At 42.4% G+C, this 24,347-nt stretch overlaps 3 protein-coding genes across 3 annotated transcripts; all 3 read left to right on the top strand.

Annotated features, from left to right (window-relative positions):
- Positions 1-173: 173 nt before the first annotated feature.
- On the top strand, positions 174-10,455 carry gga3a (golgi associated, gamma adaptin ear containing, ARF binding protein 3a; the record flags this gene model as incomplete). Its single annotated transcript, XM_084465923.1, has 17 exons — positions 174-210; positions 949-1,033; positions 1,274-1,349; positions 1,603-1,701; positions 2,393-2,516; positions 2,654-2,757; positions 3,128-3,208; positions 3,446-3,583; positions 3,884-3,965; positions 4,296-4,400; positions 5,068-5,286; positions 5,406-5,488; positions 5,621-6,036; positions 6,255-6,502; positions 7,056-7,225; positions 7,337-7,447; positions 9,002-10,455. The coding sequence occupies 17 exons, from the start codon at positions 174-176 to the stop codon at positions 9,110-9,112; spliced, it is 2,289 nt and encodes a 762-aa protein (XP_084322049.1). The 3' UTR covers positions 9,113-10,455.
- Positions 10,456-10,716: 261 nt separating this feature from the next.
- sumo2a (small ubiquitin like modifier 2a) lies at positions 10,717-13,469 on the top strand. Its single transcript, XM_084465138.1, has 4 exons — positions 10,717-10,847; positions 11,527-11,658; positions 11,859-11,930; positions 12,795-13,469. Exons 1-4 carry the CDS (start codon positions 10,827-10,829, stop codon positions 12,858-12,860), a joined length of 291 nt encoding a protein of 96 aa, XP_084321264.1. The 5' UTR covers positions 10,717-10,826; the 3' UTR covers positions 12,861-13,469.
- Positions 13,470-13,725: 256 nt separating this feature from the next.
- On the top strand, positions 13,726-24,221 carry jpt1a (Jupiter microtubule associated homolog 1a). The gene is made up of 5 exons (XM_084466270.1): positions 13,726-13,855; positions 15,798-15,940; positions 21,291-21,388; positions 21,717-21,744; positions 22,771-24,221. Exons 1-5 carry the CDS (start codon positions 13,800-13,802, stop codon positions 22,902-22,904), a joined length of 459 nt encoding a protein of 152 aa, XP_084322396.1. The 5' UTR covers positions 13,726-13,799; the 3' UTR covers positions 22,905-24,221.
- The last annotated feature ends 126 nt before the right edge of the window (positions 24,222-24,347 follow it).

Here is a 24,347-nt window from a genome sequence, read left to right as displayed (position 1 = left end):
CCTCTCTTGTAAAAGAAATTTGAATCTCAATGAGTCTAACCTGGTTAAATAAAGGATATAATAATTATAATAATCCCTTTCCATAATAAAGCGCACGAGGAGGGCGTGGGAGTGGGGATGTGTCGTCACAGGTCACGCGGTGTTTGCCTCCACAACAGCAGAAGTGTGCAAATATGGCGGGCGACGGGGAGTCGCTTGAGTCTTGGCTCAGTAAGTATATCTCTAAAATGATATCTGTGTCCTATTGCATGACTACTTCATGTAATGTGTTCCTTTGCCTGGTTTAAAACAGTATTTTAAAACGCTTGGACTGGCACCTCAAGGCTGTCACGGTCAGATCCAGTGATTACCATCACTTGTCAGAATGGGACAGACGCGGCTAGGACCGCAAGCTCCTCTGTGTGAAAACAGAAAGATGCGGCGATGCCAAGTGATGGTCCACGGTGTCGGTCCTATTGGCCTTTTAGATATGTCATTACAAGTCGCGAATGTCAGCTAGCGATAGCAAGCGGGGCTAATCTGGCTGACATGGGTGTGTGATCCCACCAAAGCGTCCGCCTAACGCTCACAGTAAGAGCATCCGCCGACGTTTGTTTAGGATAAAATGTGGAGGAACCAGAAACTGGGTTGACTTGATGGACATAGACGAGGTGCCTGTAGGCCTTTACTGAACAAAGAACAACCATTGGGAAGTTGAAGAGCTATAGGGACATCTGACGGGAATGACAGTGTATGATGCTTTTATTAACTTCTTATCTTAATCATTACGGGTTGTGTCTGTAAGTGTATATGCGGGAGAAACAAAGAATGAGGGGCGATTTTTAAAGCATTGCCTTCTGTTGGTCAATAGGTGTCCTGTCTGATTTGTTGGCCGTTTCCCCTTTTTATTCAAAAAGCCCCAGTCAAATGAAAGCTACATGATGAATAACCCTGTTTGATTATTTCCAGACAAAGCCACCAGCTCAGCTAACCGACAAGAAGACTGGGAGTATATTATGGGATTCTGTGACCAGATCAATAAAGAGCTTGAGGGGTATGGGCATCTTTTACTTTATTCATAAATAATGTGTCAGATGCTTCCTTTTCCAGCAGAGAAATAAATGGGGAAATAAACATGAACTATATTATACATTTCCCACTAATTGTGTGTATGTTACCTGAGGTAACAAGTTGTGGAAGAAGTTTTTTTTTTACACTATCTATGCTGGGAAGCTGATATAAAATGTGCTTTGCTCATTATAAAACAATGTCTTCCCTGTATGTCATTGTACAGTCCACAGATAGCTGCAAGGCTGTTGGCCTACAAGATCCAGTCTCCACAGGAATGGGAGGCCATGCAGACCTTGACGGTATGGAGCCTAACTGCACTCACATGGTCTTCCTGGGGTCACTGCCACTCAATCATGTTATGGTGGTGTGCTAGCATGGGGACAGCTGCAGGAATAAGGACATAGTTGTTCTAGACAAGTCCCTAGGGTGGCTTTTAGGATAATCGATCATAAATGAGTCATTGCTATGACAACGTAGCCTATCTTGGTCATGTCTCATGCATCGTAGTTGTTATTGATGTGTTCATACTTTTGACCACCTGGTATTCTGCAGGTCCTAGAGGCTTGCATGAAGAACTGTGGTGGAAGATTTCATAACGAAGTTGGAAAATTCCGCTTTCTAAATGAACTGATAAAGGTAGTTTCGCCCAAGGTGAGTCCCATTGTTCAGTTTTCTTTAATTATTTCCAGCGGGAAAAACAACATTCAATGGGTTTCCAATTGTTCTAAACAAAAACGCTGGCTGCAGAGAAAATGAAGCCTAGAGCAGTTTATATGACAAAGGTTTGATTGTTTTTCTCCTTTCAGAAAATTAAAAAAAAAAAAATTAAAGTGAACTATTTTTCATTTTTATTTGTACAAGACACTTGGACATGCTTAATCTTGGCAAGCAACATTTTACAAAGCAGTTTATAAAAAAAATATTCAGGTTTCCATGGTTATTGCTGTGTTTTATCATGTTAGCAGAGCGGACAACTTATTCTCACCTTATTTCACTGTGCAAGACCACAGCTATTTGACTCAACATCAGCTCAAGCATGTTTGCTTGATCATGCACAGATTTAAAAATATCTGTGGAAAAACTGACTGTGTAATACTTATATGTGCTTGATCAATTGAAAGACTAGGCAAGACAAACTTTTGTCACAGTTTCTTAAGTGATTTTGTCATACAGAAATAACTAAAAGTAGGTTTTCATGGCCACTGGAATCATTTCCTGAAGCTATTTATAACAGTGTTATTCATGTCCATGTTAAGCACAGTCATAGATATAATACTGGCGACGCTTTCTCATCCTTTGATAGTTATATTTCTAACCCTTCAAATTGTTATGTTTTTTTCAGTACTTTGGTGACAGAATATCGGAGAAAGTGAAGAATAAGGTCATTGAGATTTTATACAGTTGGACTGTCTCTCTACCTGATGAAGCAAAGATCTCAGAAGCGTATCAAATGCTAAAGAAGCAAGGTAAGCATAGAACGGCTTTAACTAATTATTATTATTATTATTAACTTTGGCAGTGTTTTGATTATATTTAAATTGCGTGGGGAAGTGGACCTGTTGTTGTCAATCTTCAACTGAATGAGGATGTGTTTTGATTTCAGGTATTGTGTCAGTGAACCCAGAACTCCCTCATGACAACACACTAATACCTTCACCTTCCCTGCGGCCCAAGAATCCTTTTTTTGAAAATGAAGAGAAGAGCAAGGTAGGAATTATTTTATCAAACATAACCACATGTGCACATTACACATGGATCCAGTTGTATATTTAAAAGTTTACATGTGTTTCCCTCTGCAGTAATGAGTCGTTTTAGATTTATGTAGATGGAAAGTCTCTCGTGGGCTCATTTGTGCTACGGTTACTGGCATGTCCTGACCTAAAGAGGGCAGACCGATGGTGGGTTAGGTTTGGATCAAGTTGATGAATAGCTCATTGGTTGTTTTCTGTCAAGGCGTGGGGGCAGAATTTAGCTTGGCTCTGCCTGAGCATAGTTTCTGTGGGAAACAGGCCATGAGACTGACCTGACCTTTGATAACCCGACTTGATGGCTTGATTGATTTTGCTGCCTTCTATAGAGATTAGCAGAACTTCTCAAGAGCAAAAAGCCTGAGGACCTGCAAGAGGCCAACCGGATCATCAAAAACATGGTGAAAGAGGTCAGCACTGGCATCTAGCTGGTATTAAAATTCTACTCATGATTGCTTAAGATTTTTCTGTGTAACTCCAACGAAATGGCAGATAAGGCGATTGAAAACGATGTATGTTACTTTAGAGTGTCTGTCTGGCTCTAGTTAACCTGCCTTTTAAATGATAAAAACAGGCAGGTGAATGAATGGATGAGTGAAGGGTATCTATAAGTTGAAGTACTAGTCTCCTGTGGGTCCTCCTTCCAGGACGATGTACGGGCCCAGAAAGTTACAAAGACGAACAGAACACTGGATGAGGTGGACCACAGAGTGAAACTCCTCAATGAGATGTTGAATCACTTCAGTGAAGATGTCTCCACAGATGGGGACAAGGAGATCATCAGGGTTGGTCTCCAAATATAATTATTTCACTTCATCTGTATTTTTTTTTATTATTTGTAGACAAAGCAAAAATGCTTAAAATGTTTGAAAATGAGGAGGCTCACAGGCCGCTATTGTAGTGAAATATAAACCCCATCAGAACTCATTTATACACATCACATTTTACATGCAGACACTATCATTGAAGTCATTATTTTTAAAGGAATATTCTATTTAGTATTGTTTGTCCAGTTTTAATTGTCTGACTTGGCTCTAAGATAGTGCTATTGGGAACATGTCTGATTATTATTATTTTTTTCTTAGGAGTTGTATGGAGATTGTGATAAGCTAAGGCAGACCGTTTTCAAGCTTGCCACAGAAACGGAGGACAATGACAATAACTTGGGTAAGGAATAGGGGAAATCCCCCCTTTTTAATGACTATAGAATAAGATTAGTATAAATTGTCCCAAATGCACAACACAAGATTTACAAATACTTCAGTTAACTCGATAAATGCACATTGCACTCATACCTCTTTTAGGCCATGGCATATCGGATTTACTCATTTAAACAAACAACCAAAGCAACAATAAGAGCATACAATCGGACCAGGCTATTGTCAGTACAATCAGCGCGAGTGTGTGTGTGTGTGTAACAATGTTTTCTTGGAGTGTTTGGTGGCTCGGACGCTTGTCTTCACCCTGTTGCCTTCACCCTGTTGCCTTCACCATCAGGGAACATCCTGCAGGCCAGCGATGACCTCTCCCGTGTCATTAACTCCTACAAGAGGATTGTAGAAGGACAGATCATCAACGGAGAGAAAGAAGAACATTTGACTCGTATGCACGTTTTCGGTCCTAACTAACATGACCTGAAAGGTGGTCCTTTGAATGGCACAAATTGCTGTAGTCGTACATTATGTACATTAATCTGCGGCAGTTGTATAACGCTACACTTAAACCAGTGCTTTTGGCGTGCGTGAGTGCATAAGCGCATGTGTACATGTGTGTACGCGCACGTGTGTGTGTGTGTGTGTGTGCGTGTGCGTGTTAGGGATGGGTCAGAATATTCGATTATTCGTTCCCAAGGGTCAAAGCCGATTTTTAACATTTGGACTGTTAACATTTTTTTCAAATAAACAAGAATTAACGGACGGAACTAATGTTGGTTCTGTAGCACTATTTTTTTTTATTATTATTAATCATGTACAGAAAAACAATATACACAAGCATAAATATTAATATATATGCATACAACACAAACACTGATCACTGTTAAAGTTTGTTTTTTTGCGATATTAAGTGATTTCTTGCCGATGATCCATGGCTGCCTTTGTGAATGTCAGCACACATCGAATAATCGATTATTCTTTCATACCACCCACTGATTATTCGACCATGAAAAATTTGAGTTATTCACATCCCTAGTGCGTGTGTGTGAGTGCGTGCGTGCGTGTGTGCATGCGTAAAAACAACCTGATGTTGAATCTCATGTCCTCTGTGCCAGGCCACAAGGCAAAACAGTCGGAGGTCCTCATCGATCTCGCTGGCCTGGACCCCCAGGGCCCTGTGGCGGCCACCTCCAGCCCTCCGCAGGCCCCGCCCTCCTCCCTGTCCATCCCTGCAGACCTGCTGTACGGGGCCGCCGCCAGCCCTGGGCCCCAGGGCTCCTGCACGGCAACCTCCGCCGCCCTGACGCTGCTCGATGAGGAGTTGTTGTTCTTAGGTGAGGACAAGCGAACCTGAACTGGCTGACCACATTGAGAGAGACTTGGCATCACTAAATGGACTGTGGTGTTTTCTACTTTGGCTTCATGGGATGTGTGTGTATGGAATTGTTGGCAGGTATCGGTGACCCTGCCCCTGTTGCAAGTCAATTGACCGGGACTAGACCTGAAGCCCTGGATCATCAACTGACATCCTTACAGGTTGGTTTAGGTTTATTTTTCAGTGCCCATCGTCTCTTTTAGGGAATCTTTTAGGGGATTAATAAGGTTGTAACCTTTCTTTGCTTATATGTTGTTATATTCAGTATTCATTTTTATTTGTTTCTCTCCCAGGACTCCAGTCAGGATTTTGATCTCTTCGGCCCGGTCTCACTTCCCGCCCTGCCCTCCTTCTCCACGTTCCCAGTGTTTTCCACCAGCCTCTCCCCAGGGGCTCCCCCGGCCCAGTGTTCCCGCACAGCCTCCACCTCGCACCACTCTGCTGTCTTATCTGCGTCGCCCTATAACACCCAGTCGGCCAACACCGTCCTCAGCCTGCAGACCTCCTCAGCCGCCACAGCATCCCCTGCTGGCCGCCAGTCATACTGCAGCACCTCGTCTCTCCCCAGCTATGCTTCAGCAACATCATTCCCATCGCAGGTCACAAGTGTGCCTTCGCCTCATGCAGCAAGCGCTTCCCTGTCTCCCCCAGGCTCAAGTAACGGCATTCTGCAGGATTTGGACCTGCTCGACCTCAGCAGTCACAAAACGTGAGCCATTAAAAACTAAACGTATTTAAAATATGTATTTAAAACTCATTGCACAGTTTGTAAACCGTTGCTGTCATCCAGAGGCCAAACGCCAAGTTGTGTGTATAAAGGTGCTAGGCTGTTCAACAATGCTGCATTTCCATTAGGGCAGGAGTTCCAGCCAGAACCTTTTATTTCTTCCATTCTATATTTATCTTCTTGTCTTCCACTGCGCTCAGTACAACTGGCATGCTGGATGTCGCGGGGTTGCTAGGAGCAGCTCCCACATCCTCCTCCCCCATGCCTCTTCTCCTGGGAGGGGTGCCAGCAGGACCTCCTGTTCTCCCCCCCGCTAAGAGTCAGGCCGACGACAGCCCACTGTTGCGCTCACTGTCTCCGGTCCTCACCCCGAGTCAACCCAGTCCAGGGAAGGGCCAGGAGATCTCCCTGTCCAGTGTCAAGGTCTCTCTGGAGGCAATCAAACCAAGTGAGTCATGCCTTGGGTTTCTGTTCAATGATTAGAGGTGAAACGATTCTCTGTATCTACGTTTTGTTCAGTCAGAAAATGAGGGAAAACATTTCTGGGTTATAGTAAAACGACTACAAAGAACACTAAGCACTATGAAGGAACTCTTCTTAATTTACTTTCATTAACTAATTAAACTCCAAAATATGCGTTTTGGGTTGACCGTTGTACAAAGGAGAGCAATGTTACGATATGTAGTGCGCTACATATCGTGTCGTTGTACTTTAAGTTTTGCAGACGCTAAACCCTACATAGACTTGGACATCAAGATAATCTGCTGCTTCACCATCCACACACCGAGTGTGGAAGAGTGGAAGAGTGTACTACAAGGCACTTTCAAAAATGTAAGATTTCCCGTCCGGTACACCGAAGACTGGGGACTGGGGTCCGCGACTGGAACTGTGGACGTTTGCATCGCGGATTCGGTCTCGGTTTCAGAACCATCACAACTTATCAATGATTTTTGTCCTTGCCCTGACTTTGCTTTTGTCTCCTTGTTTATTTCGGCATTCAGGCAAAGTGTGCCCGGTAACTGCTTATGACAAATACGGCATCCGAGTTTTGCTCCACTTTGCCTCCAACTGCCCACCAGACAGACCTGATGTACTTGTGATGGTGGCATCCATGCTCAACACAGCCCCGCTGCCCGTCAGCAACATCGTTCTGCAGGCTGCCGTCCCAAAGGTACACACAGGATGTGCACATCCACATTTCATTATTTGTCAAATAATAAGATATAGACGAATACATGGCTGGTACTGTGTGCAGTCTCTTGATTTGTTTCGTCCTCTCTAGTCTATGAGGTTGAGACTACAGCCTCCATCCGGGACAGAGCTAGCGGCATTCAACCCCATTCTACCCCCTGCTGCTATCACCCAAGTCATCTTGCTGGCCAATCCACTCAAGGTACTGGAGTCTTTCATCCATCACTTCACCTATGAATAGGCTTTGTAACATAAGCCGTTTTCACATATGTCCTCATTCACACTTATTCATACTTGATTCCCGATATGCGGACATCGGTGTCGCTCAGACATCAGTAGAATCTCCGGCTGGTTAAGGGAGGCGGGCTTGCAAGGGGCGGGATATGACGTAGGGTTGAGGTTCACAAGAGGTGGGATTGGGTTTGTTTTGGTTTGACCATAGACAGCACGCAGGCAAAACAGGCAGAACTCATCGCGATCATCTTAAATGTTGCTGCAGCGATGCATATATTCCGTTGCATCCACAACATCTGCATCGATCGATGAAAGATTGGAGCATGAGTGAGACAAATAGAAGAAACAACGAACAAGAAAGGCGTCGCAAACGACTGCGTTACCGGAGAAAGAGAGCGTCTTTTTGGCATCATTTCACATCTAATAAACACTGGGACAAATGTAGTTGTTTTCTGTGTTTAACTGAGAAAACAGGGAGTGGAAGGACGGGACCCTATAATGTTCAGCTAACTGTTATATATAATTGTTACGAGTGTGTGTGTGTGTGTGTGTGTGTGTGTGTGTGTGTGTGTGTGTGTGTGTGTGTGTGTGTGTGTGTGTGTGTGTGTGTGTGTGTGTGTGTGTGTGTGTGTGTGTGTGTGTGTGGACGAGGGAGGAGAGCGAGCGGTAGCGTGAGTTTAGTGAAGTAATGAACAAGTCCGGTTGTGTCTGTGCAAACGTGTACTGTAAAGTTAGTGAAACTAAGAATAAAGTACCCAGCCTGTCAAGAATCGGTGGCCGCTTCATTCGACCATATTCAAACCTATAAGCAGACCCACTGCCGTTACCCCCGAGAGAATATCGACCCTGGAGGGAACGTCTCCCCTGTGCTCCTCAACTACGGTCTGGGAGCCGACAGCCGGAAAGGTGTAACATAATAATAAAAAAACATTTTCTATGTACGCGTGCAGCTGTGAACTCATGTATTGTAATTTATTGTATGAAGTGTACTTAGAGGTTACAATAAGACCTATCATTTAGCGTTCACCACGAATGACTGAAGAGCAGTGCCACATTAAAATATTTTTTTAACCATTCAGCTAACAGGCAATAGGCTGATTATCTATTAGGGTGCGGGTGTCACTCAATCAATGACATGCAAACGTAGACCGAAGCGTCATCAACACGCCCACTCAACTGGTGTGAAATGCCAATATCCTACTGCTCATTCACATATAAGGTAACTAGCATTTCCGCCGGCTAAAATACTACCACAGGGGTAGTCTTTTTTCAGGAGGTCCAACGTCAGGATATGTCATTCACATAATACGGCCCGTTGGTAGAATAGCGGGAGAATAGACGGTTGTACGTCCATATATGAAAGCAGCTATATATTCTCGCAGTGCATTTCACTCACAAGCTGATTGCGGGCTATGCCATTTATTTTAAATCACCCTCAAATGATACTAAAATCATACCTACAGCATTTTTTTAAGTTAATGAATACTCCATTGTGCGCATCTTTTTGTTGTTGTTTTTGCAGGAGAAGGTGCGGATGAGGTACAAGTTGGCGTTCACGCTGGGCGAACAGCCGTGCTCAGAGGTCGGAGAGGTGGAGCAGTTTCCCCCTGCTGAGAAGTGGGGTGCTCTATAGCCCGGCTCTGTGTTAGAAGGGCTGCATTGTACCATTCTGGAAACCCTAGCAAAGCAGAACTATAATCACAGCTTAGAAGTTCAAGACCTTTGTAGGCTCATGGTAGTGTCCACCTCCACCTCTGGGAGGGTCATTCGAACAGATCATTGCAGTGTTTTAGACCTGCTTTAGGTCCTTACTGTGGACTTGATTCAGATGTCACCACAGTGCCAGTGCAGTAGTTACAGTGGCGAAGATCCACTTTGGGAAATGGCTCAGGCAAAAGGTTTCACACAAAAACAAAGCTCATGCTGGACTTCAGTTTAACTTGTTACGTTATCATTAGGTATACTGTATCATCCACTTGGCTAATATTCAAATGACATCAACCATTCATACTGTAGGTCATTTATACCCTTTTTTGTGACCAACCTTTGGTCTAGCGCATCTTGGTTCTTTTAACCAATAATTGGTAAGAGAAGAAATGGTCATAAGCATGGGAAAAGGCAAGACGTGAAAACTGAATTTGCACATGTTTCTGCTAATGACATCAGAAGTCACTTAAAAAACTGTGATTCAAACAGACTAAGCTCTTTTTTACTGACAGTACTCAGATGAAAATAATCAATAAGCAGCAAAATTGAGGTCTGAAAAACTACCATTCTTACTTCCAGCACTGGACCTTCGGCGGAACCTGTATTTCTGCAGTGGGAAGCAGGACTTTGATATGACTCATGAGGTGCGTTGTTGGGTGGGTATGGTAGGGGTAGGATGGCTGGATCTTGATAGTTTTGGAGTGAGGAATATCACCCATTAATAAACCTGTGCTTGAATTCATTTTTACCTTGTTACCGTATGACTCAGATTGTGGGAGACTTTTGTCCTTTTAACAATGATGGCACAAATGTATTTAGAACGTTGAGAAGCTGAAGAGCAAGTATTTATTTGTTTTTGTGTGAGGATTGTGAAATGTATTTTCTTTTCTTTATTGATAGTATTGTTTGCTCAATTCTTACCTAAATGCTTGTGTCACTTTTAATATTACGCTCATGGCAGATCTGGTGGTGCTCAATGTCGAACAAACAGGTCAATGAGAAGTATTTGATATTATACAAATCAACCGGATTTACCTGACTTAATTTGTTTGTTCAGCAAAGAGCTTGTTGCCAGACCTCTAACTAAATAATGTGTATAAAGTCCTCCTAAATTGCCCTTATTCAATATGCCCTCTCTAATTGAAAACTTTCCTCTGTCGAAGAGTTATTTTTTGTGCGAATAAGCCTTGGTTTCATGTCATAACCTCGGATAATTCTTCATGTTGTGGCTCTCCTTTCAGACCTGGCAAATTTAGAATTAAAGATAAAACTGACATTAGTGTTTTTCTGACATGCGTTTGTAAGTTATTGATATATATATAATGAAAGTTATTACAGTATTTATTTCCATAGGCCTACTCCTTAATTTAACATGTGAAGTACATATTTTTTTAAAATAAAAATGCATGGACTATAATGTTTGGTTGTACAATCATTTTTAAAAATGCATTTTACAATTAACACGTAAATTATAGTTATATCATCAAATGTAAACATTAGATTCTCGGTGTCGTGAAAAGCTCCGCCAGGGCAGGTCGGCGCAATTAAATGCTTTCACTGCAAGTCTTGCACCGAAAGCAAAGTGGCGCTCATCACCACAGCGCAGCCGCATCAGGACACGCGCAAGCACAACAGCAGCCATGGCAGACGAGAAGCCCAAGGTGAGGAGATGGTTTCCTTTGAGTATTGTTAATGCTTTAGATTGGCTGTACTAAAGAGTGCATCGAGTGCGTATGCTTAGTGGCGTTTTAGGACAATGGATTTAATTTCAACAATTTGGTTTTTGGGAAATCACCAAACATTGTGGGCCAGATCTAGCTGATGCTAGCTAGCAAGCGGGTTAGCCGAAGGGGTGAGCTAGCTAAGCTATTGCAGCTACTATCCGATCAGCGTGCTGGTAAAGTTCCTACGGTACTTTTCTGAAGTTAAGCTCCCTGGATTCAGGGGCAATTTGTTCAGCCTGTTTCATTGCATCAGTTGGCACTTATAGTCGCAGTCAAAATGAATGAATCTGCATTAGGAAATGGCTAATGAATGATACCAGGCCATGGCTAATGCTAAAAGGCTATAGCTAATGCTACCTGGCTAATGGTACAAGGCCAGCAGTGTGCTGCCATCCTCCCAGTCTGGAGAGCGATCATTGCATTCACTGTAAGGTCCCTTTTAGCGCTTTTGCTGAGATTTGATCTATTCGGACGCAGGTATGCACTTTCTTCGTTCTTTGTCCTGCTTGGATATTTTCGCTTTCCTAATTGTCTTTAGACCAGACACTTTCTTCTGTTCGCAATTAAGAACACGCATGCCATGCCTAACGTTAAACCTATGTTGTGTTCCTTGCAGGAGGGAGTCAAGACCGAGAACAATGAGCACATCAACCTGAAAGTAGCTGGACAGGACGGCTCTGTGGTTCAGTTCAAGATCAAAAGGCACACGCCTTTAAATAAACTGATGAAGGCTTATTGTGAACGTCAGGTATCAAGATCTGTTATATATGTTTATATCTCCGTCAATTAACCATGGAGTTGCATTTGCAGATTTGAGCTATTGTAACTTAATTAGTCACAGGTTAAAAGTTTTACTCTATGCTCCTGGCTAAGTTTGAATCTAAGTCATTTGCATGGCGTTTGCTTCTGTTAATGGATTCATTCACAGCATTTCTCTTTTCCATACAGGGGCTGTCATTGCGACAAATACGGTTTCGATTTGATGGCCAGCCCATAAATGAGACAGACACACCTTCACAGGTATGTGTACCGTGTAGAAGTAATTCTCTGATGGGCTGGTTTAATTTGTAATGAATGTTGTGGTTAGGTTGGTGATCTTATACTGTTAAGTCTATAATGGGCAGGCTTCCCCTGATGCTGGTGACATGCTTTGCTCGGGTCCTCTTTAATTTTACCAGCATTAGCGCCAGTGCCACACTCACACAGAACCACAACTCTCCTGTCAAAGTCTTGTCAAAATGGTACCTGATTGGCAACAATCAATGATGCATTCAATGTACAAGCCAAATAGGAGAAGGAAGGGGGGAGAAGAAGGGGACAGGGGGGTAAATTCCTATAGTCAAGCGGGTGAATTTCTTCATGTGTCTTTTCTTTATTTCGATAACTTGAGCTCATTACACAGCGTTACAGTAGCATCCAGGGAGACTTCTAGAAAGTACATTGTCTCTGTCCGATTTCTAGACCTTTTTTACTAGGCCAAACGTAGGTCAAAGATGCAATGGGTCGGTTACTTCTGTGTACCAGGGCACAGGGAGCAGACCTACCTGCACTAGTTTAGTCCTGTTCCCTGGTACAAAATAGCAGACACAAAAGAAGTGTTATGAGCCCTTGTTTGTACTAAAAAGCAGCATAGACTACTGGCATCAATGAGATTATACTATACAGTACTTTTTACTCCTCCTACTGCTTTTTAGATGTCAATATACAGCCAAATGCTAGGGCAAAGGGCACCTTAGTTTGTATTCTGTTAAGTGTCTTAGTTGGATAGGTATGCTAGTGAGAAGTTGTCCCATGCTCGTTGTAGATTGTTGTATAAATAACATTGTTCTAAAACTGCTTTAAACTAAATCATTCTTCTTGTATACACTCCATCTTTTCTTTCAGCTTGAAATGGAGGATGAGGACACAATTGATGTATTCCAACAGCAAACGGGAGGCTCTTCTATTTAAAGACTTTCCCCCATCAACAAACACCCATGCCTGCATTTCCTTTTTTTTAATGCCTCTTCCTTTTGTCTTTAAATCTCCATGACCAGCTTTTCCATGACCATGCGTTGGAATCCTGTCACCGATACTCATAGGCTGCAACACGGGTGGATGCATTTCTATTGTGATTTTTTTGTAATGATAGTGGATAGTGCACAACTTGTAAGCTGCATTCAATGTCATGTGCTGAACATCTAAAAAACTTTTCTTGGTGACATCAAGCATAGACATTTTCCTAGATTTTTTTTTTAACAATACTACTCATGCCATATAGCTGTTGGTTAAATTTAATGGTGTTGCTGTTCTATATGCCTGCGTTTCAATTTACTCACATTGGTGGTTGTTTTAAAAAAATGTACAATTGGAATAAACTGATTTTTTTTAATAAAGTTACTTGTTTGTGTTTATTTAGATGTTTAGTCGTTGAGCCTTGCTCATCCTGCATGACACTGCATTTAACGTAAATGGAGTAATTATGTCATTTCTCAATTACCTAAATCTTGTCTGTTTTATACTACCAACATTAAGTAATTGTCATGCCTTCCATGTAATTGTAATAAATGGTATATCGGTCACTTGATGTCAGTATTCTTGTCTATGGGTTTAAAAGCATTCGCCACTAAACTCATTAGACCTCTTTTGCGACCCTAAATAAACAATCCAATCAGAGCCACGCTTGAGGCAGCGGTGTCCAATGAACTCTCCTCACCGCGTTCTGGTGGGCGGGACTCACCGCAACACCCTCTCCACGTTGTCCTTCGCCCGAAAAGCCAGACTACGCAGCAGGTTGATGCGTTTTCAGTGCTGTCTGCCAGTGTAGATAATGAAAGGCGGGTTATGAAATTTTAAATCACGGTTATTTTATCTTTCCGTTTCAGAGCTCTATTAAAAAATTACGACAGAATGACGACGACCACGACATTTCAAGGGTTGGAAGCCGGTACCAAAAGCAGCTCCAGGTATAACGATATTGTGGCACAGACATGTTTGAGACGGTAGTCATCGAGATTAACATGCTGTGCTTTGAAACGTATTCTCGGACTTAACTGTTGTGACTTAAAGGCCGTTGCTATAGCTCAAACTGCATTGCTAAATGTTTGCAGTCCGGGATGCTGGATAAAAGCTTGCACCGCACCTGCACTCAGCGCGGCGGGCCACTGGTCTCGCCTAGCGCGCCTCCATGCGTCTGCTCTCCTCTTTGTGGTGCATGGACATGGAAGTTGCACAGTTAGCTTGCGTTTGCTAACTGTCCGGGTGCCAAACGCGTATTAAACCATCTACATCGCATGTCTATGGAGCACCTTTCAACGTTTTGGTGATGGTCACATTGCATGTGATCTCCATCATCTCACCCATCCTTATAGATGTGTAGTAACGTCTGCAGCTAGCGCCTGCTAACATTGATTGTATTGTTGGGTGGGGCCCCTGTGGATTTCAAATCAGTTTTTGTTGCGCGTTACTAGTCCACTATTACATTAATAATCATATTATTATAATATACACTCAATACCGTGTTTGCACCATAAACCAACACATTAGGTGAATTTATTAATTCACGTAAACATCCCGTTGGGATATATTGGCGTTTGTTTGGGTTGATTATTGGTTGTCGTGCGTCGTTAGGGCTGGAAGTTGTATCTGCACCTGCTCAATGTAGATTTGTCATCCATTTATATTCCTGAGAAGAAAGGATCTGTGTACATTTTTAATTGTCTTCACATGCAGACCAGGTATACCCCCTCAAATCCGAACATGGGATGCATTTGCAGTGACTGTATTCAAATGGATCAGGTGCACAAAAATGGCAGCCCCTCGGTTGAGGTTCTTGGGTTGGGCTCTTTCTGTATGTTCCCAAGTACAGAGGGGGGGGCATACACATTTTTGTTTGACATTAAGTTGTTGGTAGTCCCAATATTTGAAGATCAGCTCTCAATGAGTGGATCTGCTGTGTGTACCACCAGATTGAGATTGAGCTAGCAACCAATTCTCACCATAAATCTTTCAAAAATACTGCACTTCTCCAGCCCTCACGTTCCTGTTGCTGTACATGACTAATGGTTACACATAATGCCCCTGACACTAAATTTGGTCTTAAGATTTGGTTATGATTTGGAATGACCTGTAAAGTGTGATCAGTTTCCCTGGGGATGGGACTGTTTACTTGAGTCTACACTTGGGAACCACAGGTGGTTTATCCTAGGTATGATTGATGATCATTTTGATGTCTTATATTATTTGCATGTTATGTGAACTCAAGCGTTTAAACTAAATCACAACCTATTGACTTGCCCCTAATGAGGCCAGACCTGCATTATGGACCTTTTCAGTCACTGCAGCCATTAGTTCTGTCAAATAAAAAAGTAACTTCTTCTCCCACCCTATGTGACAAAATGTACATTGAGATTATGAACCACACAACCGTCAACAAAAGAAAAGCATGCATTGGCTTTGTTTTATGACTGAAGCCAAGATAATGTATTGCAGGAATGATAACATTAAAAGATTCCCACAATGGCTATTCCAAAAAAGTAAATGAGCGCAAGTAAATAAATAATACTAAATAAAATTCCTGACACTGAAGCACTGCTATGGAAAGAACACGGATAATGGCAGGCAGCCTAGACAAAATATATGCTACAGTCCAAGCACTAGTGCTGTTCCTCATTTAAACAGCAGGTGCTGCATGGAGCCCGCTTTTGAGATTCTTATGGCCATTGTGTTCCTCTTACCTAAAGAGAGATTTGATTGATTACAGCTTTTACTGTACGATGAACTTGTCGGACTGAAATTTGCTTGATAAATATGTACAGTCTATTTTACTAAGCTCTAACTAAGCTCAACCTAATGACCCCCGCATTGTGTGCCTTTCTCTCTTGATTCTTTCCCTATTTCAACCTCCAGAGTTTCAAACCCTCCAGGGGGCGCGTCAAACATTTCTTTCGGCACAGATGAGGACAAACCACCTGTACGGAAAAATAAGATGGCCTCCACTGTGTTTGCTGAGCCAGAGGACCCCTATGCCCATCGAAGGAACAACCCACCCGGTACCCTTTCTACGTGTGTTTGTGACGTCTGTGTCTGTAAATGTGCCCTCTCCTTCATTGAGTTCCAGAAGAGGGATTAGATACAAATAAAGGGTCACCGGCACCGCATAATCAGCATAGTTTGTTTATTTCTATTATTTTCTCATTTTGAAGAACAGGAAAATCTGTATCGCACTGATTGTACACTTATGTTTTTGACCAATTTCAAAATAAAAGCCAACCAGTGCATTTCTTATTAGTAATTTCAAATGTTTGCAGTCAACAAGCTGATACATAATATTCACTAACGCAATCATTTTATTGAACAGATGTTACAGTTTATAAGAAATTCCATGGCCTGCATTTGGCAAGTCCCTCTCCCAGCAGGAAAGCACTGGCTCGTAAAGGGGGCACGTTTGTCGGTCGGTAATTCCTGGGAAATATGAAGCACAGCTGGGATTGTCCTATGAACTCTATTGTATCATCATGTATCATCATGTATCACCAGCGATTGTTATTTCCGAAGCCTCTCCTTGGTCATTTATTAGAAACTGACGGCGTTTATGAGAAATGGATCGAGAAAGAAGTAGTATAAAGTAGTATATTAGTATAAGTATTTAGCAAGTCAACATTTTCAAGCAAAAACTTTTCCCCTTGAGCTCTGTTAACTGCTGATTAACAGTCAAATATAAATCAATTGATCAGATAAACAATCAATAGAAGTTTGAGGCCCTAATTTGGCCTCAAACTTTAAAGCTTGGATCAGACTACATCATTTCAGCCAGATTTGTTTTGGACAAATTTCCAGCATCAAAGCCGACTACAACTTTGGGAAAGACTAACGTGGTCCTTACCCCTTATAGTGGGACAGTTGAAGAATACCCTGATGGTGTCCAAATCTTGGTATTTTCCTGCCTAGTTTGAAAACACCAAGAAGTATTCCTTGACGTTGACCATTAGGATGGCCAAGGGCTCTCTGGTGATATGTTAACATGGCGAAGAGGAAGAGGGATGCCGTCAGGTGGAGCAACAAAACCAAAGAAAGGACGCCCCATACTGTCCTCTTCGTGACCGCTAGAAACAGGCTCACAATCCTGAATCACACTGCCATAGTCACACGTAGCGCTTCTGTTGCCATGGTCAGCAATTTCTTGGTTCTCCTCCCTGCTGACCTATGAAAGGTTGTGAAAGGCAGCATATCGGGGGTCGGGGTGATACTTGTAGGGTCTCCCGGCCAAGACTCTAGTGACTGTAGCAATGCCAACCGCGACCCCTAGGTAGCTGCCAAACTGCACCTAGGCAGCTGCCACACTGCACCTAGGCAGCTGCCAAACCCCACCTTTCTTTAATAGGTGGGGTTAATTACCGTTTAAAAGACAATGATACATGAGCTGTATTGTTGCCATGTAGGAGCTCTTTTTGAGTGAGTGCGTTTTGATGGCTGGTTTAACCTGTGCACATAGATTAGTCAATGCACAACAGGTAGGCAGCCTTAACCAGCCCTAGAGTACAATCAGTGTGATTTGGGCCAGGTGAGGCTGCTCAAACCAGCCATCTACCACACACAATCCACAGTGACCATTGTGAAAGGAAATAATAGTGTAGTCCAGGGGGGTATTCCATCAAAGTCGCTAACGAAAGCGGCGATTAGTTGATTAAGCCTGGTTAGAACTAGCGCCAACTTCCACTTGAGACTAAAGCCGTTCCATCAACGCAGTTCAGCCGCGCATTGCTCAGGTTAGTTCAAACCAGGCTCACATTATCGTGGATTACACGCGTTCACGAGATATGTAACCAGCCCAGAACCGTGAATGTCGAATCATGGCTCAAATGTCCGAAAAGGACCGAGCGGGATCTTTTCCAGCGGCGAACAGAAGCTGCTTGTGGAGGTCTATGAGGAGTACACGCATATAATAACTCAAAAAGGGAACACCGTAACCATTAATAGAAACAGGGAGGCTGCCTGGCACAAAAATCGGCGATCTGTTGAATGCATAAGTAGTATTAAGCGTAACATATTTTAATTTAATATTGACCATGGATTTAAAAGCAGGGAGATAGTCTCGAGTTAACGTGTCGGACTTGTACCCGGTCGTCCGGGGTTCTATCCCCACACAAGTAGGCTAATATAGGAAGCATTACTAGAGAAATCAAATAACTTTTCATGCCATTTATTTTCCATTTCTTTGAATATTCTTAATTAGGTAATTAATCAAATTAATCAAATTAATAAAGGGAATTACAAAATGAAGCCAACGCCAAGAATACTACACATTAGAACTCGGGTCGCACGTATCACAGGGCAAGTGCTAGACCATTCACCCAGCCGCTGATTACTGATAACGCGATAATACATAGATTTGTGTAAAAATGTGTTGAACAAATAGCCACAGTAATAATAGATAGCAATTCATTGAATTATTTCATTTGCGTCATTTAATCTTAGACCCTTAGTGAAAATATACGCTGTTTGTACTTCATATATGTACATTTATGACAAAATTGTGAGGACTGGGCTTGGCGGAACCTTCTGATGGTACAATTGTTGCTGACAGATGGATTTCTCTGAAACACCGCTCAAGTTAGCCTGACAGTTAATCTGCTCCCGACCAGGTTAGTTTGGTCGGATAAATTGCCATGGTTACTTAGCGGAGATTCCCTTAAGTGACGTTCATGGAACGCAACTCCAGCTGAAAGAAGCCCGGCTTTATGTTTAGCTTGATGGTTGTTTGGTCGGATAAGTTGCCATGGTTACTTAGCGGAGATTCCCTTAAGCCACATTAATGGAACGCAACTCTAGCTGAAAGAAGCCAGGCTAAGCAAAATAAGCCCGGCTTTGGGTTTAGCTTGGTTGATGGAATACCCCCCAGGCAGAAGAGGTATGTATTTGTCCCTTGAGTCAAAATCACACTGTAAGAAACCCCCTTCAGAGCCTCAAATAATATTTGTTTGCATGATGTCAATGGGAAGAACACAACAGCCTCTGTTCATAATGATATTAATTAGTGCTGTCAAACGATTACAATATTTAATTGCGATTAATCGCATTAACGTCATAGTTAACTTGCAATTAATCACAATTAATCACACATTTTTATCTATTCTAAATGTCCCTTGATTTATATTTGTCCCATTATTTTTTCTCATTTTAATGTTCAACATGGAAAAGTGGATTGGCTTGCTTTGTGCAAATGTTTGTTTATTGAAAACAACATTGTAAATAATCTCTCAGACAATGTAACACTGTCCATCAATAAAAGGGTAAAAAAATCGATGCCGTTAAAATGGGTTTGCGTTAACGCCGTTAATAATACGTTAAACTGAGACACATTCTGTGACACATCTTTTTTTGACCAACCTGTGATTCAAATCTAATCATTTAGAAAACACTGATGAGCTTTATCATTGCACCATTTTCTTTTTACATAATACTTTAGAATTTACTTTCATAATTACAATGTAGGCTTTTTGGGAGTTGTTGTTTGCTCAGGGTAGCACACAATGGTCCATAGATAATGGTGAGCAGATTATAGCTGTAAGCCGTTGCCAAGCGGCATTATCAAAAATGACGGTACGATGACGGAGGTAGACAAGGTAAACAAAAGGCTGGAAACCCCATGATGGTGTAACATGTCGGTGTTAATAGGAGAGGTAGGACAGAACATTGTAAAATCATGTCATAATGTTATAAGGACCGGTTATCCAAATAAACAAATGCTTATCACTCCTTAGCTTGAGGGCATTTTTCTGTGCGATCAAAGTCTGCAGCTTTAAACAACATTACCACAGGTTTATAGTTAGTTAGTTAGTTAGTCTGATCAGTCAGCATTTCAGAAGAAATTTTAACTACACCTTTGAGCCACAATCAGTACGTTTACATGCACAGCTTAATTTGATTAAAGCCATAGCTTGACTATGCTCCTCAATTGGACAACTGCAATTGTCCGCGTATACATGGCGGTGAGTAAATCGATTCATTGGCCGAAGCGTGTCATGCCCCGGTACGATAGGTGGCGCTGTGCCCATTTCAACTAGTGGTAGTAGAGCCACCGGTTGACCTCTTTACGTCACCAGCAACAACAAACTCGGCATTCGAGAAAGATGTTTTCAGTAGAAAGCTGTCAGCTCACTTCGGGTCCATATAATTTCTCTGACGCTCCATTGTTCCGACCTCTCGGTCGTATGCCGACTCCTCCGGCTGCTCTGCCAGCGGAGGAGTCCGCATACAACCGAGAGGAACAATGGAGTGTCGGAGAAATGATATAGACCCGAAGTGAACTGACAGCTGTCTGCTGAAACATTGCTTTCTTAAATCGAAGCGTAGTGTGTACTGAATGCATGTTGATGATGATACACTCCTTATAGGGGGTAACTGCATTGGCACGACACCGGCTTCCTCCATCTTCTGCGCCAGCTTTTTAAATAAATCGCCGACCCAAACTGAGTTGACAGCTGTCTACTGAAAACATATTTCTCCCGCCAGAGAAGCCCCTCCGCCTGTACGTATACGGCATTCTCCGCCGCGGCGCAATGAATGAATAAAGATCGTAAACACGTCGGGAGAAAAAAACATATATTTTGACAGATGTGCCTTTGACAGATGTAAAGTTACTACTTTACAACCTTGTTGATGACCCACATTTAGAAAAACATGTACTTTTAATTCAGCCTTGGGTGAAATCGAAGCGTAGTGGTTGTGTGCTTCCACCTTTAATGAATGCATGCCATGCGCGCTCCCGCGGCCGGGACACAATTCTTGTAGAGGGTAACTACATTCACCGGCTTCCTCCATCTTCTGCGCCACCTTTTAAAATAAATCGCTGTTTCTCGTTATCCCTTATCTGACGGCGACAACAACAACAACACGACTATCGTCTCTGTCTACTTCCGGCTCACGGCCCCGGGAAAAGATCTCGAGCATGCGCAGAACGCAATTCAATGCATAATCCAATTCGACTCCGTACATGCACACTTAGCTCGACTATGAATCGCATTATCTAGGGGTCTTAATTCGACTATGAGTAACCCAATTCGATTCGAGTATAGCTTGACTAAGGTGTATACATGCATTTTAGTAATCCAATCATAGTTGGACTAAGCCAATAAGTTGACTTTCTTGAGTGTCATGTAAACGCACTGAATGAGTTTCATTTGACTTCACTTGCATACATTCAGCCCTCAGTAGCCCAGTATTCAATCTAGTAGAACAACCAACAGCTTTAAGCCTTGCGTAGGTTTTTTCAGTGACGCAATAGATTGTAATTGTGGTCTAGTTATACAATCCAGACTGTGTTTTTGGGTGACATAAGATCACCAAAATGTTCCCCCCATTCCTGTTGCCCTTTCTAACTATGCACCCTCCCTCCCACAGGGGGCAAGCCCACGGGGGTTCTGTGCGGTGAGTCCTCTGCCCCATTGAGAAGAGGACTGAACCACAACGCCAACCACTCTGCAGATCCAGCCAGCATGGTATGGTCATGAACACAAGTAGCTGTTTGTGAACCACTGGGGATGGGAAAATTAAGTCAAAATTACCAAATCTTTTGTAACATGACACATAATCAGGCCTGGGACTTAATTAAAACAGCACATGGTGGCCCACCAGCAGTAGCTTTTCAAATCTTTCAAATTTCTGGGCTAAAATACAATGACATCAATCACATCGCATTCTTTAAATCTGGGTTAAACTCTCAGCTCTGTTAAATGGAACCTTTTAATGTTTAGTTTGTGAGGGCTGTTGGCATGTGGTATGTTTATGTTTATGTTTCTCTGAAAACAAGTATTGTCTCTGTTTTAGGATGTGGAGAATAATGTTGGTGATGCAGGTACAAATTTTTATTATATTTGTATTTCTTTTTTTCTAGGTGTTTTCACTTGTGGTTGGTTTAAGCCTATGTACACTAAGACTATCGGGCGTGTTTTTATTTATCTGAAATAGGTTCAAACGTAGTCTATTGTTAAAGTAAGTGTTAACACTAACAAGGTCAGGGTATACACATTACATAATGAAAACGGGTTGCACCACTCAAACTAGTTCTTCACACTAGTTACTAAATAGTTCTACCTGCCCCTAAGCAGGTGGCAGGCAAAAAAAAAAAAAAGGTACCTGTGTGCACTGTGCAGAACCAAGTGGCGGCTGCATGTTTCAACATAGGATACCTTGAAGCAACTTATTACTCTGATTTTTGACAACACAAAGCTTTTCTACACCACACAGTCCAATCCGATTGTGCCATGTAAATCAATGTCCTCTCCAGTCTCTCAAACTGCTATTTTGAAGAGAACTAATAGTAACTCAGGACTTAGTATGTACTGGGACTACCTTCGTATGAAACCTGTCACATCTGATCCCAATGTGACATAGACCTGACTATCCTCACCTGAGAGTTACTGTGTCCTGGTGAGCTCACATGTCAAAGGTTAAATGGAAATGAAAAGATGCGTCCACGTGTACACGGGTCAAATATTGTGCAGGGTTCAGTCTGCTGATAGTCTTGACTGAGCTTTTATATCTTTTAGCAGAGCTTACAGTATGAACACTGACCCCGTTTTACGCCTGGCATTAACAACATACAAAAATAACCTGGCATTTAATAATCAGGTTGCTGAGACCAACCTGATTATCTACTTAACTTTATGACATGGCAATTGCCGAAGAATGCACACTAGGTTATCAGAACATTGAAAACAATAAAGTAATTTCTCTACGGCCTGCCATCCTCAGATCTTCAGATATTTTGCAGAGAATCACCTTCTAGCATCCAAGCTTAAACTGCCTCAATCTAGCTAGTACCTTGGTAATGCGTCCATGACAAATGCTGCAGGTTTGATCCTGTTGTGCTTGTGTGCAGTCCACAGTACAGAACCCGAGGCCATCTCGGAGCCGCCCAAGGAGGAGCCCCCGCTGGCAGAAGCCCCCGCAGCTGGAGCCACGTCTGTCCGCAGGAACCCCCCAGGAGGGAAGTCCAGCCTCATCCTGGGTTGAGCCACAGCCCGCCGCCCTGCCTGGCCTCGTCTCAGACCCCTCGTCCCGCTCTTTATTTCATATGTATATGGCCTGCTTGTTTTGATACGAACATGTTGCAACCCCTTATGTGTCCCTCGGAATCTCCCCGGATCCCGCATCCCTTCCAGAACCATGCACCGCGCTCAATGTTTTGATACCTCCTTTTTACATTTTTATTTTGTATTTAGTTGTTATTTATTGATATATTTTCAGAAGCACTTTATGTATCTTGATGTGTGAAGCCTGTCCTCACGGTGCGTTAGAGCTACTGGACAGGGCCTGGGGTTTACATTACGCGTGTCTTCTGCCAACTAACCCCAAAAACGAACCCCAATATATTTGTAGTAACTGCACAAGAGCCAAGTTAAGTCATGTCAACCTGCTCAAAACGTAAAGAAAGAAAATCGACCACTTAGTCCATTGCGTTTTTGCTGTTTTTTTGCACCATGTTTAAACTTGTTCCAACCTGCATGCGTGCGTGTTATGTTGTGTATGAATGTGAGAAGAAGAAGAAGAAGAAAAAACTGTGACAGTTTAATTTCAACTGCTGGATAACTTTTGTTGTTTTTTTGTTTATAGTGCATCTATGTGGTTTCATTGCATGAAATGAGACTTTTCTACTGGTGTGTGTTCACACGGTAGCAAAAAAGACATTAATCGCTGTCATTCTGTCCTCCGTTTATTAGGGCCCATGTAAAGTGGGGAAAGGGAATTGGCCTTTTGTATTTTCTCTTTCCCCTAGAATAGCCTATTTTAACCTCAGTGCCAGTTGTTAATGACATGTGTTTTTATAGGTGTGCCCTAACTATAACAATTGGTGCCAGGGATGTGTGGTATAGGCTACAAAATCAAAACTGTGTTGGGTTTCCCAAAAACGCCCTCAAAACAGCATTACAATGCTTGTCCCTTCATCACAATTAATTGAAGGAACAATCTGCCAGAAATGGCTGAACGTTTCTGGAAAACTTAGCCCGGATTTGACAAGTGACCTTATGACACCTCAGCCTTTTTAAGTGTTTTCCCTCGCCTCCAAGAATGGTCTTTTGTTCCTCACCAACCCAAGCTCATTGTTGGTGCAACACTACTTTGGTAAATTGTCTGTGATTTTTATGGTACGTTACCTGAGGCTTACAAACCAGAGGTCGTTTTCATTCCAGCTTGTGTCAGTCTGTCACGGGCCATCAGTTAATCACGAAACGCAACAGGTTAATAATGAGGGGTAAATGAAATGTGGCGTAGGTAAAGAAAAGTACTGTGGACTCTTTGCATCCTATGTCAATTCAATGCTGGATGTGATCATTACAAAAAAAAGATTGGCACGTTGAAAAATAAATGTAATTTCTGATCAGCATTTCTTTCATCATGGAGCGTTTTGTGTTATAATGGTTTACGACAATCCCTCTGCTAAACGGGGGCAGGCTG

This window comes from Micromesistius poutassou (assembly GCF_964030765.1).
Source record: "Micromesistius poutassou genome assembly, chromosome: 3".
Taxonomy (NCBI): Eukaryota; Metazoa; Chordata; class Actinopteri; order Gadiformes; family Gadidae; genus Micromesistius; species Micromesistius poutassou.
Note: the sequence above shows the minus strand (reverse complement) of the source record. Positions and strands in the feature narration are given on the sequence as shown.

Coding starts and splice junctions, on each gene's coding strand:
- jpt1a (XM_084466270.1), top strand. CDS start 13,800: ATGACGACGACCACGACATTTCAAGGGTTGGAAGCCGGTACCAAAAGC. Junction 15,941..21,290: donor TCGAAGGAACAACCCACCCG/GTACCCTTTCTA, acceptor TCCCTCCCACAG/GGGGCAAGCCCACGGGGGTT. Junction 21,389..21,716: donor CTGCAGATCCAGCCAGCATG/GTATGGTCATGA, acceptor TCTCTGTTTTAG/GATGTGGAGAATAATGTTGG.
- sumo2a (XM_084465138.1), top strand. CDS start 10,827: ATGGCAGACGAGAAGCCCAAG. Junction 10,848..11,526: donor TGGCAGACGAGAAGCCCAAG/GTGAGGAGATGG, acceptor TGTTCCTTGCAG/GAGGGAGTCAAGACCGAGAA. Junction 11,659..11,858: donor AGGCTTATTGTGAACGTCAG/GTATCAAGATCT, acceptor TTTTCCATACAG/GGGCTGTCATTGCGACAAAT.